This window comes from Saccoglossus kowalevskii, chromosome 3, assembly GCF_978046115.1.
Source record: "Saccoglossus kowalevskii chromosome 3, keSacKowa6.1, whole genome shotgun sequence".
In the NCBI taxonomy this organism is placed as follows: domain Eukaryota; kingdom Metazoa; phylum Hemichordata; class Enteropneusta; family Harrimaniidae; genus Saccoglossus; species Saccoglossus kowalevskii.
This window is the reverse complement of record NC_140643.1, coordinates 35,193,834-35,207,255: the sequence shown is the minus strand read 5'-3', so window position 1 is coordinate 35,207,255 and position 13,422 is coordinate 35,193,834. Positions and strand designations below refer to the sequence as shown.

Below are 13,422 nucleotides of genomic sequence, written 5' to 3'. Positions count from 1 at the left end.
CTGCAATGAAAGAGACAAGAGAGGGAAATAACCACTGAAACCAGAGCTTTATTAATTCTTTTCAACAACTGCGGCTTGTCTACAAGGATCGACTAATCATCAAAACCATTTTCACTTTCAAAGCATACCTCTGAGCGCAGCTGCCTGTATAAATACACATGCCAAAGACACTATTGTTATTTAAATGAGATATCACTCATCAATGGCAGTCAATTGGACAAAAACTGGCTTCAATGAAAACAATGGTCAATCAACCATAAGTGTGCCTTCGCCAACTTCATGAATATAACCATTGTTTGAGAAACAAGTCTCTTACAAGCTTTTAGTATCACTGTGAGAAAGCTTACCATTTTCACCATGATCTTGACAATAAGAAGAGTCATAGGGTGAAAGCAGAGGTGATTGTGCCGAGGAGATAAAAGCTATTGATGTGGACAAAACACACCAATAGGGATGGGAAGGGATATCACAATGGACTGATGATATATTTAAGTTTTGAATAAATTTAGTTACAATTAAGTTCCAATTAATTAAAGCTGTGGGGGCTACAAATAATATAGTTTCCTCGATAAGATATCAATCACCCCTGGTAACAGCTGCAGAAGTATACACTGGTCAAGGGGTGACGACCACAAGCATCCAAGCTCCAAGGGTGGAACAAGATCAACAAGCCATGCATGGCACAGTCCCCGTTAGTTATCAAATTTAAGATACACTGTATATAGTTTTGTATATAGTAATATAGCTGGAATATAACCATGTCAGGAATATGATTTTTTTAACATTAAAATGATTGACATTTGTATCTGATCGTCAAACAAGTACTTGTCCATATTGAGAGAAATTGCTCTGGAACAGCATTCAAAATCAGCCATTTTGAATACATGTATATATATAACATGATGTATAACGAATATATAAAATTTGAATATAATCAGTCAAAGCATTTAAGAGATGTGGCTCTAGAAGCCCAATCATTAAAACAAAATGGCCGCCAGTCAGCCATTTTGAATCCAATCTGAAAAATAAAATGATGACCATCAGGAACCCGTAATGTCTAATGTATGTACCAAGTTTGAACAAAATCCACCCATAAATGCTTGATATTTTATGATTTTTTAGCACAAAAATTACCACCATTCGGCCATTTTGAATAGGATAGTCAAACCAATATATCTGTTTATCTATGACATGATGTATAATGAATATTTAAAAGTTGAAAATATTATCAGTCAAAACAAGTCAGAGATATGGGTCTAGAAGCCCATTCATTAAAACAAAATGGCCGCCAGACAGCCATTTTGAATCCGATCTGAAAAATAAATGATGTGCATCAGGAACCTGTAATGTCTGATATATGTACCAAGTTTGAACAAAATCCATCCATAAATGCCAGAAATGCTTGATATTTGATGATTGTTTAGCACAAAAAAGGCCACCATTTGGCCATTTTGAATAGGATCGTCAAACCAATATATCTGTCTATCTATGACATGATGTATAATGAATATTTAAAATTTGAACATAATCAGTGAAAGCAAGTCAGAGATATGGCACGAGAACCACATTCAGTAATACAAAATGGCCGCCAGTTGGCCATTTTGAATCTAATCTGAAAAACAAAATTATTTACATCAAGGTCCCATACGTCTAATGCATATACCAAGTTTAAACAAAATCCATCTGTAAACAGCCGAGAAATGCTTGATTTTGATGATTTTTAGCACAAAAATGGCCACCATTCGGCCATCTTGAATCAGATCGTGAAACAAATTGACTACCCCAGACCATTCGTCCCGGTGTTATCGCTATCGCCACACGAGACTCCAGCTTGTCTCCTATACAATTTTCCTTCCGCCCACTTAATTTTAATATTCATATGACCTTTGCACTGACATCGATAGCCAATCGCATTCGACCGCGGACGTCACTCTAAATAAACAACTGAATAAATTAATATACCATATTTGGAAGATAGCGGGTAAATTCAACGTTGTTGGTGTGTTCCTTCGGGTTCCGAAGTCGCACGAAACGAGTTCATGTTCCGTTATCTTTCGCAAGTAAAACAGGTCGATATGTATTAAACATGGCATTTGTTTTCTTGTTTTAACCTCCTTATTACGCAAGCTTCCGTCGAAGTGGTGTTTTTTTCGACGATTTGTGGCATGTTGCAAAACGAACGAAACATTGCGGCATTCTTAGCGGTGGATAAGGGATCGACTATGTCGTCACATTTATGTCTCGTTTGAAAGAGAATAAACAACCGCTCAGAAAAATATGTTGCTAATATTTAAGTGCGGTGCCTTGAAATCGCCTGCCCGACGTCCAAATTTCAAAAGGATGTTCGATTTGCAATGACGACCGTTCATATGTACTAGGCGACGTTACTAATTACTACTAGGGTCGGTGTTTGCATTAAGAATTATAGAACAAAAGATCAGCAAAGCGGTGCTTTTGTCGGCGATTTTGTCAAAGGGAATATTGATAAAATGTTGCAAAACAGAATCGCGAGTTGGGTGAAAAATTGCGCCGGCGGCATTCTCAGCGATGGCGACACCCGAGAAACACCGTGTCACGGTGCATTCGTGCATCAGTACACCGAAGAAATACATACATATTGTTGCGGACGACTATTGTAGACTGTGTTCGTGTAGTCTTCGAGTTTGTGGACAGTTAAAGTCGTGTGTGAATTTATTCAAGCCAGGAAAAGCAGGAGGGATAACTTATGGAAATCGTCTTTCCAATTTGATCCAGTGCGACGTTGTGAAAGGAGCGACTCTGTCGTCTCATCTATGTCTAGTTTGTAAGAGAAAGATTGATAGCGCAGAAAAATCCGCCAATAATGTAAAACAGTGGCGTGAAATTGTCAGTCATTCTAATATCTCCCAACCTGTGAACGAAAGTGTTAAGCGTGCTGCCTTGAAATCGCCTGCCAAAACTAAAATGGCGCGTGTCACGTGACTTTGTTTACTAAAGATAGCGTGGGCGTTTGATTGACACTCAACTCATTAGTATTCCACCAATCACAGCTACATCTACTTTCTGGATGTGCGCAGTCAAATTGTATAAGAGACAAGCTGGAGTCTCGTGTGGCGATAGCGATAACACCGGGGCGAATGGTCTGGGGTACAAATTGACGTGCATATGTATAATATCATGTATGATGTATGTGTGAAGTTTGATTGTGATTGGTCAAGGCATTTCTAAGATACAGGTCCGGACGCATGCACAGACACACGCACGGAGGTCAAAACATAAGTCCCCGTTTTCGGACTGCGCTCGAACGAGGACTAACAAGGTGTACTGGTAATGCTAATTTCACCCCCTGATAAATATGCCTATTCACAATAGCCTATTTTTTTTGCAAAAAATGGTTAGTGTTCACTCATGCTGTGTCCATGCTCACTGTGAGACAAATTCTCATGAATTTTGTGATTTAGTGAAAATCAATAATTTTTGTACCAGTATCGATTTCTCTGGGGGAGCAACAAAATTTTATTTTCACAAATGCCATAAAATCCTCAGCAGCGAAAATTAAATGGTTTACAGTATTCATGTGTTTGCCCCAATTGGAATGCATGTCATAAAACCTTGATCAGTGTGTTTCTATAACATCTATATTTCACCATAATTGCCAGTTAGTAATGGTTTGATAAAAACTTGAGACACTCACACCAAATACAAATTCTATAACTTATCATTATGGAGTACTCATAATTTTATAATCTACATTTATCACATAGTTATGAAGAGTTATATAACATTGTCTATTATTACACAAATGCATCTTATGTGTGTTTCCCTAAACGTTGCTATGATATTATTATTATACCTGTGTGTTCTGTACTTTGAAAATAATTTTTACACCACTATGCACAAATTATAATGATTATTCAAATCTAAGCAGGTAATATTAACAAACTTGAGTTTTGTTATGAAATTAGATTTGTTCACTGAAAGTTGAAAATTTCCACCTAAATGTTTTGTTGCCTTCAGCGACTGACAGATAAATATGATAAATATGTTTTTTTTTTTTAATAGGGCCAAATATTAAAAACTTAACATTTTAAGCAGTAAAAAAGTGTTTCCTCTAAAAATTAATGATCCCGGACCGTTGTTTGACCCCTAGGGAAATAAGTGGCGACTTTGAACCTCGAGTTGATCTGTATTTCTCTGACATGTTCTGAATACTATGAAGTCCATATACATTGTACCTTGGCTATTTACGATACCCTTAGTTTTCATGAGGTTTAAAAAAAAAATCTGACCAACCGATCCAATTTTCACTTTTCCGACTTGAGGGCAACATAAGTTGTTTTGTTTTTTAGTCTAATGCTTCATATAACAAAAACCTCTGAAAATAGTTTGGGGAGCAAAAGTACTCCAACTAACATCATATCATAATACAGTATTGAGCTTGGTGAGACCAATTCTATAAACAGAATGGGTGTTAATTAAAAAAGCCCTGGAGTGTTATTTCTTATTAGATCCATATTGTTCTGTTTTTGATTTGCTAAAGCCTTTGAGAGAACTGTTTACAGTAGGTGGCCTACAACAATGCCAAGGACACGACAGCTGACCATGCAGACAACCATCATTCCAATCCAGGCACCCACATCACTCAAGTTAATATGCAGATGGCATGTAAGTAGGTGCATGCATGCCCAGAATGACACAGAATTTGAGTTCGGTGGAGATATCTCGTAACATACAGGATTCATGTATACTTCTGAATATCATGATTAAGGTATAGATGCATGTTCGTGGGCACTCGGAGTGAATTTTTTTTCTTTTTTGGCTTTTCTTACCCAGACAGTCTTGGTTAGATAGTGTTGAAATTTTGGAACATTGCCAATGCTGGAGCATGACAAAAATGGATTTTAAAATATAGGGAATTGAGGCACGCGTATGTGATTAAAAGTCCAGAAAGTTTGTTTATGTTGCTCTTTGATTGACAAGTTACTGTTGATGTTATATGCAAATGAGTTGCTGGCCTCAGTTACGGTGCAGCGATGTGTAACTTCCTCTCCGCGACCCTGTTTAACTTACCTCAAGCGCTATCAACTAGTCTTGCAAACTACAAACAAGCTGCCTTTTGGCTGAGATAGCTCCGCTGTTAGCAATGCACATTTCAATTAAAGAACAGAAGATATCATTAGAAAATGAACAATATGCATAGTATCAATGCAATGGGACTTGCTGTTTTCAACAAGAATTCAAAAATATCATTTTTCACCATAAATGATTGTGGTTTTTAACAAGAAGAAAATATCACTTTTTATCAAAAATGACAAAAATATTCACCAAAATTAGATAATTAAAGATATCATTACAAAATGAACAAATCTGAGAGAGGTCCACATGTAGTACCTATATATGTAATATCAAAGCAATTGGACTTGCGGCTTTTAACAAGAAGTCGAAAATATAACTTTTTACCAAAAATAACAAAAATATTCACCAAAATTAGAGAATTGAAAATATCAACATGAAATGAACAAACCTAAGAGAGGTCTACCCAAGGTACATATACACCAAACGACGACGGAGGACAATCACTCATATGATAAGCTCCGCTCGACAAAGTCGACAGCGGAGCTAAACATACAGTTGTAAAATAAAGTAAACTTTTTCACCCTTATCTCACAACATGTCGACAACTTCTAGCCTGGCAGTGCAGTACTGTTAAATATTTTTTTTTCACGCATTTTTTTCTCCAAATGCATTATAAAACTGACTAATTACACATTTGTCGTTTTGCTGTAACGATCACCGTGCTGATAGCATTGCGATGTAGTAGTGGATAAACACCATTCAGACCATTGCTGTGCTGTCATCTATAACTAACTTTTCAGTGGCAAAATACACAAACGTGAAATGCTCGGTCAATTAAAATTAAATCAAAGAAAGCTTAGAAAGAACTCCCATGTGCTGAGAGTATTGGAGACACATTAAATATAATGCGAAATTACTTAGCTGAAAACTAATTATGCAAATCAGAAAATTAATATGAACAGATTTGAGTGAAAACTAAAGAGGTCTGCGCAATGTAACAGAAAATCTATGTTTCCAAGTTTAATTGAAATGTGATTAGAACCAAAAAATTATGAATTATTATGCTTATTAGGGAATTAATATGAACAGATTTTTACCCCAAACTAATTAGGTTTGTACATTGTCCTAGAGCATCTTTGTACTAAGTTTCATTGAAATGGAATATTTAGTACTTTAGATATCAGTGTGAAAGCTTAAAATTGGTTAATTATGCAAATTAGGTAATTAATATGTACAGATTTTAACCCACAATTATCCAGGTCTGTCTATTGTCCTACAGCATCCATGTACATTCATTGATATGTGATGTTTAGTACCTGAGATATCAGTGTGAAAGTTGGTTAATTATGCAAATTAGGTGATTAATATGCACAAATATTTACTGGAAACTAATTGGGTCTGCATAATTCTAGATTCATTGAAATGTGATTAGTACTTTAGATATCAGTAGAAAAGCTGAAAATTAATTATGCAAATTAGTTAATTAATATGCACAATTATTTGCCCTAAAACTAATCAGGTCTCTGCATAGTCCTAAAGGATCTATGTAGCAAGTTTCATTGAAATGATTATTAGTACTTGAGATACCCGTGGAAAAGCTGAAAATTAACTAATTATGCAAATTAGGTGATTAATATGCACAAATATTTATCGGAAACAATCAATCTTTGCATAGTCCTTGAGTATGTAAGTACCAAGTTTCATTGAAATGTAATGCTCACTACTTATATCAAATGCTGAAAATTAATTAATTATGCAAATTAGGTAATTAATATGTACTGATATTACCCTAAAAACTATCAGGTCTGTGCAGTGTCAGATGACATCTATGTACCAAGTTTCATTGAAATGTGATGATTAGTACTTGAGATATCAGTGAAAAAACCGAAAATTGACTAATCATTATGCAAATTAGATAATTAGTATCCACGGATTATTACCAAAAACTAATCAAAACCTAGCATTAGTTTAGAGCATGTATGTACAAAGTTTCATCAAAATCCAATGAGTGGTTCTTTAGATATCAGTGGAACAATCATGGAACAGCTAAAAATCAGCTAATTATCATGCAAATTAGGTAATTAATATGCACGGATTTTTACCAAAAACTAATCAAATTTGCGCATATGTTCAGAGCATCTATGTACCAAGTTTCATCAAAATCCAATGAGTGGTTCTTTAGATATCAGTGGAACAGTCATAGAACAGCTAAAAATCAGCTAATTATCATGCAAATTAGGTAATTAACGAGCATGGATTTTTACCAAAACCTAATCAAATCTGCGCATTGCCCAGAGCATCTATGCACCAAGTTTCATCAAAAAACCGATGTATGGTTCTTGAGATAGCAGTGGAACAGTCGGACACACATACACACATACACACACACACACACACACACACACACATACAGACACACTAACTGCAAAGACTCCCATTATGTGCTTCGCACAATCGGAGTCAAAAATACCCCGAAAATTACAGAAACACCGGCAACGAGATGCTGTTTTTAAACACCGCAGAAAAATCACGCACTCTGCGATGCCATCTCGGTTACCTTAATCGGAAACCCCCTTGTCAGCTAGCATGCATCTGTAGCGATGTCGCAAAGTATGTTGTATGACCGTGCTCGACGACCTCTGATATTATGGCACTCTATGAATGAAGTATTTCCAGAGGTCAGGGTTCGTTTTAATTTTTATCAACCCGTCTCGTCTGCTCGTAGTTGAATGAAACCTGTTTCAATTTACAATAGTTGTCTTCCATTTCGACGTTTTTTATCCCATGGTTTGAGCGATTGAGTACAAAAACTGTGAATAGCCGTTGTGTAGCGAAATATTACGGGCCAGGTTGAAAAGTGGGTCTAACTTCGCACGGTCCATTTCAGCGGAGATCGTGAAAAACTGCGTCATACAGAGTATTTTTTAAAGGTTTGAGGAAGGGTAATTTTAGACTCAACCCACCCAATGGGAATCGCTATGTTTGTATAACTGTATGAATATCTCATTGTGCCCCTCCCTTAGTGGAAAAGATAACACGACGCCATGACAGTTTTCACGTAAGGTTTTGACACCGCGGACGATTTTACGTCCGTTTTCCTGGTATTGTAAATATTTTTATTTTATTTTTTTATCTGACAATTGAACATCATGTATGATGGATTTTTGCATGTCGTCGTGGTGCAATAGCCATTTTTGTGGACGATTAACATCACTTTCATAAAACAGGTATTATCTCTGTTCGCGTTTTCTGGTTGGTCAGAGAGATTGAAAATTAATTAGCTCCCACAGTTTTTGTCAGTTTGTCTTGACATTTTCACACTATTTTGACAACATCTCTATGAACAAAAGGACGTCTGGGCTTATTTTTAAAGCTTTACATTCTCGGACAATGACATTCGAAGTGTGAAATACTGACCGGGATTGACTATACGGCACACATCCTGCTTGACAACTTTGTAATATGAAAACAAAACATACTAAATATATGCCTGAACGCCCTTTTGTTAATAAACAACTGATAAACGTTGTGTGAAAGTTTCACTCAAAATAAACAAGAATTGTGCGAGCTATTTAGATTTGAACTTCCATGGTAAACTGAAAAACACAAGTGGAGATAATGACTAATTTGCATAACCATTCACTCAGTAAGAAGTTTGCTAATGCTCATACCTAAAATGGCTGTAACAGTTCCAAATTTAAACCTATTATCGTTTTGTAAAAAGTTAAATATAGTGCATAATATGGAGATCCCGTCATTACTTGTTTTCACCATGTTTCTTTTTGATTATTTATGTACAGCCTTGCTAAATCTTGCTAAGCATTCAAAAGAGAGAATGTTTGTACCAGTTTTCTATATTTTAAAATCGTCTTTTGAGTATGTTCCACTATTCATAATGCTGTGAAATTTTAACAGTCTATAGCCAAGACTGTTTGAATAATAAAAAGCAAAAAAAAAAGAAAATTCACTCCCAAGTGCCCACGAACCTGCATCTATACTTTAAGCAGCTTCAGTTCTGTGTCAGCTTCAGTATTGTATCAAACATGTTGACTTCTGAGGAAGCCGAGATATCACACTGTCTATTATTTATCTGCTAATTAGATCGATATTAGATTGATAATTATCTTAGGCAGGATAGAACTTGAATAATTACCAAGATATAAGATCAACAAGCTGTGACTGGGGTCAAAGTCAAGATTTATTATTAATTGTCTGAAACTCATACACACTAAAACATAACAAAATAAGACATCTTTTCATTTTAATGTCTCAGTGATTTGACAATCAATGATGCTTTGGAAAAAAATTTCTCGAGTGTTCTACAATTTTGTATAAGAAACATTGTACAAAGACATGAAACTGAGAGAAAAAAACATTTTTTTAAAAACAAAAGTGCAACAATTTTAGTATCAGTCTTAGGCAATATTTTTTTTTGAAAATGCAATTTTTTTAATAAAATGCTTAATTTGTCAAAAGTGATATTTTAATTAGAATATTATGGCCATATTGTTATCTTAAAATATTGCAGCAAGATTTTTAAGAGACAGGATGGTATATTGAGTTGGACAAACAGTATCTCAAATGCAACCCCCAACCCCTCCCTCTTTCCCCCTTCATTAATCTGCAAATATTTATCCATAGACCTTAAAAGACTTTTAAATGTTGACAAAAATCAACAGTTGTTTACCTTTCTGTTTTGTCCACTGGAAGTAATGCTATCATAATAGAACAGTCCTTGGCAGTCATGGCAACCAGAAATTTCTTAATGCTTCTGACATCAACATGGCCGTTCACAACACTATTATCCAGAATACTGGTCACATAGCCTTTCTTGTACTTTCTATCAAGGTTCCATATTTCTCTGAATTAAAATAAATAAAAAAGAAAAAAATATCACTGATCTATTTTGAAAAAAATAGATGGCTGCCAGTTGATCATTTCGGATTTGAACACAACACAAATCATCATGTATCTCTCCATGTACAATGTTTGTATCAAATTTGAACGAAAACCAACAAGTCTTGTCCAAGTTACCACATTTTCCAAAAAACAAGATGGATGCCAGTCGGCCATCTTTGATCTGATTATGGAACAAAGTGACATGAATATACATTCCTATGTGTATGATGCATGTGCCAAATATGAATGAAAATGGTCGTAGTAGTAGTAGTAGTATGGTTAAAAAGGAAGATGACCGCCAGTCGGCCATCTTTGATCCAATTGTAAAACAAATTGTCATGGACATGTAATCTAAAATGTCAAACCTTGTCAATGTACTGTGGAATACTTTATTTTCGCTGGAATTAATTTTCGCTGAAAAGGCATTTTGGGCGTTTTGTATGGAATTTATTTTCACTGATTTTCGATGAGTTCAATGTGAAATATAGGAAAAAAAGTATATTCGCTGGATTTTATTTTCATGGAATCATCCCTTCAGCGAAAATAGCAAAAATAAATTCCAAGCGAAAATAAAGTATTCTACAGTATCACATTTCCAAAATAAGATGGCTGCCAGTCGGCCATATTTGATCCGATCACAAATCAAATCTTCATAGACATGCATAAAGCATGCATTAGATACCACATTTTCAAAAAACTAAATGGCTGCCAGTCAGATGTTTTATATTGACTTAACTCTATGACCTGCAGAATTTCTTACTCCTAGTGTTTAGTCCAGATATTTCAAAATCAACTAGGCAATTTAAAGAAATGGATATTAAAAAGCTGTACGAAATTCAATGATCATTTTTAAGACAACAGACAATTGTAAAACAACATAAGGTTCATTAAAACACTAATGATGACATAGTAACCAGTTTGTAGAAAGATGATAACAGAATGTTTGGCATATGCACACCAGCTGGTAAATATCAAAAATTGGCGAGATTAAAAATAATTTGTTATGGCTGATCATAGTTCAAGGCTAGTTGTGATGAATACAAGATATCACCAGGGTTGTTCCCACACTGCATTGAATGCTTGTTGTGCAAGATGTAGTTAAAAGGCAGCCAAAAAACAGAAATAACGTATTTGCATCACCGTATTATAAGCGCATAATACATAAATGACAGAGGTATATATATGTCTATCTAAGTCGTGTTCTAATAATTCACATGTTATAAAAAACAATTTTTGGTGTATGTGCACTTCCATTTATTAGATCTACCGGGTACGTTTCAAATAGTTTGGTGGTGTGGATGCAAAAGTTGAGCTTGAAATTCATTTAATACGAACAATCAAACAAAAGAGCCGTTTCTCACATGCCATTGTCATCAATAGGGCCTAATTCTGGTTGTCTTATGGTGTTCGTTCAAAGTGAAAATGCTCTGATTGTTCCAAAAGAAAATTAATAATTTAATCTTCTCTCTTGACCAAGTATTGCTGTGTGGTATAACAAGCTGGAACCATTTGGATCACAAATCGAGGTACCCCGATAAATACAAAACAGGGAACAGCCCTAAAAAATTAGAGGTCATACATTGTACACAAGTCAATTGAAGAATAACCACTCATACTTTCTGCAAACGAACAAACAATGTTGTGCCAAGTGTGTAAGAGTGAATCTGGAACTTGACAATCTAACCTGTACCTGTATTGAGTAGGATTTCTTGATAACTGCTCCTGCATTTTACAATACAATGGATAAATTCCCTCAATATCAAGGTCGTCAAATTGTTGAACTTTAAGCAGATTGTAGAGCACACATCCCTTTGGTAGGCAAGACTCTGCTTTTCAAATAACAAGAAAAGACAATCATATTAGGTTAGGTTATTTCACTAACATGTTGACAGAATTCAGCAGGAGTCAGTGAATGGCGAGTAGTGTTTTCTTTGCTCTTATTTGCAACTTGCTTAGTAGTATCACCTAGTTAATCAGTGGCATCACCAAATTGATCAGTGACATCACCAAACAGATCAGTGACATCATCAAATTGATCAGTGACATCACCAAATAGATCAGTGACATCACCAAATTGATCAGTGACATCACCAAATAGATCAGTGACACCATCAAATTGATCAGTGACATCACCAAATTGATCAGTGACATCACCAAATGGATCAGTGACATCACCAAATTGTTCAGTGACATCACCAAGTTGATCAGTGACATCACCAAATTGATCAGCGACATCACCATATTGATCAGTTACATCATAAAGTTGATCAATGACATCACCAAATTGATCAGTGACATCACAAAGTTGATACCTGACATCACCATATTGATCAATAACATCATAAAGTTGATCAATGACATCACCAAATTAATCAGTGACATCACCAATTTGATATGAGACATTACCAAATTGATCAGTGACATCACCAAATTGATCAGTGACATCACCAAGTTGATACGTGACATCACCAAGTTGATACGTGACATCACCAAATTGATCAGTGACATCACCAAGTTGATCAATGACATCACCAAGTCAATTTTACTATGGGAGTATCAGCTTTTTCGGTGAACAAGCAAACTTTCGAAAAATATTGTTAAATTTGTTCCCTGTCAATGGTGACATTACCAAGTTGATAAGCTACATCAAAAAGTGACATTTCACCATCTGGGCAAACTTGAAAGGAAAGCTGTCAATCCCTGGGATTGCACCATGTAGTTGATGTAGTTTGCATCACCAGAGTTGTGTCTTAAATCATGCAGGATTTTTCGCAACTAATTTGAATCATTAATGGCAGACAGAGTGGACGCAAACGATCAGTTCAATTTGATTTTGGATATGAACTGTTTTGAACTGTTGAACTCTGTGACAGTGGAGAAACATATTTGGGCACTAGAACAAGACAATAGTTTTGAGGATATGGAAACAAATTTTTACATGATTTTCTTCTTTACAAATGTTGTTTTCAACTATCGCCTTAAAATCCGCCCACAGATGTCTCAACTACCTTTTCACTTGTGCTGGCATTCTCTCTATTTCAATATTTTTTAAGGGGCTGCAATCTTTTCATGTGGAAGTAGCGCTGAGAATTCTTTGTATTTTTTTCAATGATTTTGTTTCCATGGCAGTCAAATTGACACCTCTCACAGCCATTGTTGTTACGATTGTGAAAAGGTTTTGAGACTGCGTAACAAAGGTCATGAACATAATTTGCATATTTAGTCAAGGATAGAGATGATCACATAATCTGGTGCTTATTCATACTGTGATGAAGCCATGGATTAAAATTTAAGACGGCCTAAAAATTGAATGTAATAATGTACATCTTGTTACTTCATAATAGTGAACTACCGGGTACATGTGTTCATTTCATCAAATTACATCTGTAATAGCAGGAGTGACCATTATTTGTCACATGTTATGATCATTTTTCTAAAATGATATGTGATATGTAATCTATTGTACAA

At 35.4% G+C, this 13,422-nt stretch overlaps 1 protein-coding gene across 2 annotated transcripts in view; it reads right to left on the bottom strand.

Annotated features, from left to right (window-relative positions):
- LOC102801216 (inositol-pentakisphosphate 2-kinase-like) overlaps positions 1 to 13,422 on the bottom strand; it is a 44,662-nt gene that overhangs the window by 5,456 nt on the left and 25,784 nt on the right. The window contains exons 10-11 of one of the 2 annotated variants that reach the window (XM_085497128.1): positions 11,645 to 11,783; positions 9,743 to 9,916 (exon numbers count right to left, since the gene is read on the bottom strand). In XM_085497128.1, the coding sequence (XP_085353254.1) occupies positions 9,743 to 9,916; positions 11,645 to 11,783 (313 nt within the window). The remainder of the gene's footprint in view (positions 1 to 9,742; positions 9,917 to 11,644; positions 11,784 to 13,422) is intronic. The other variant, XM_085497129.1, reaches the window with a different exon arrangement.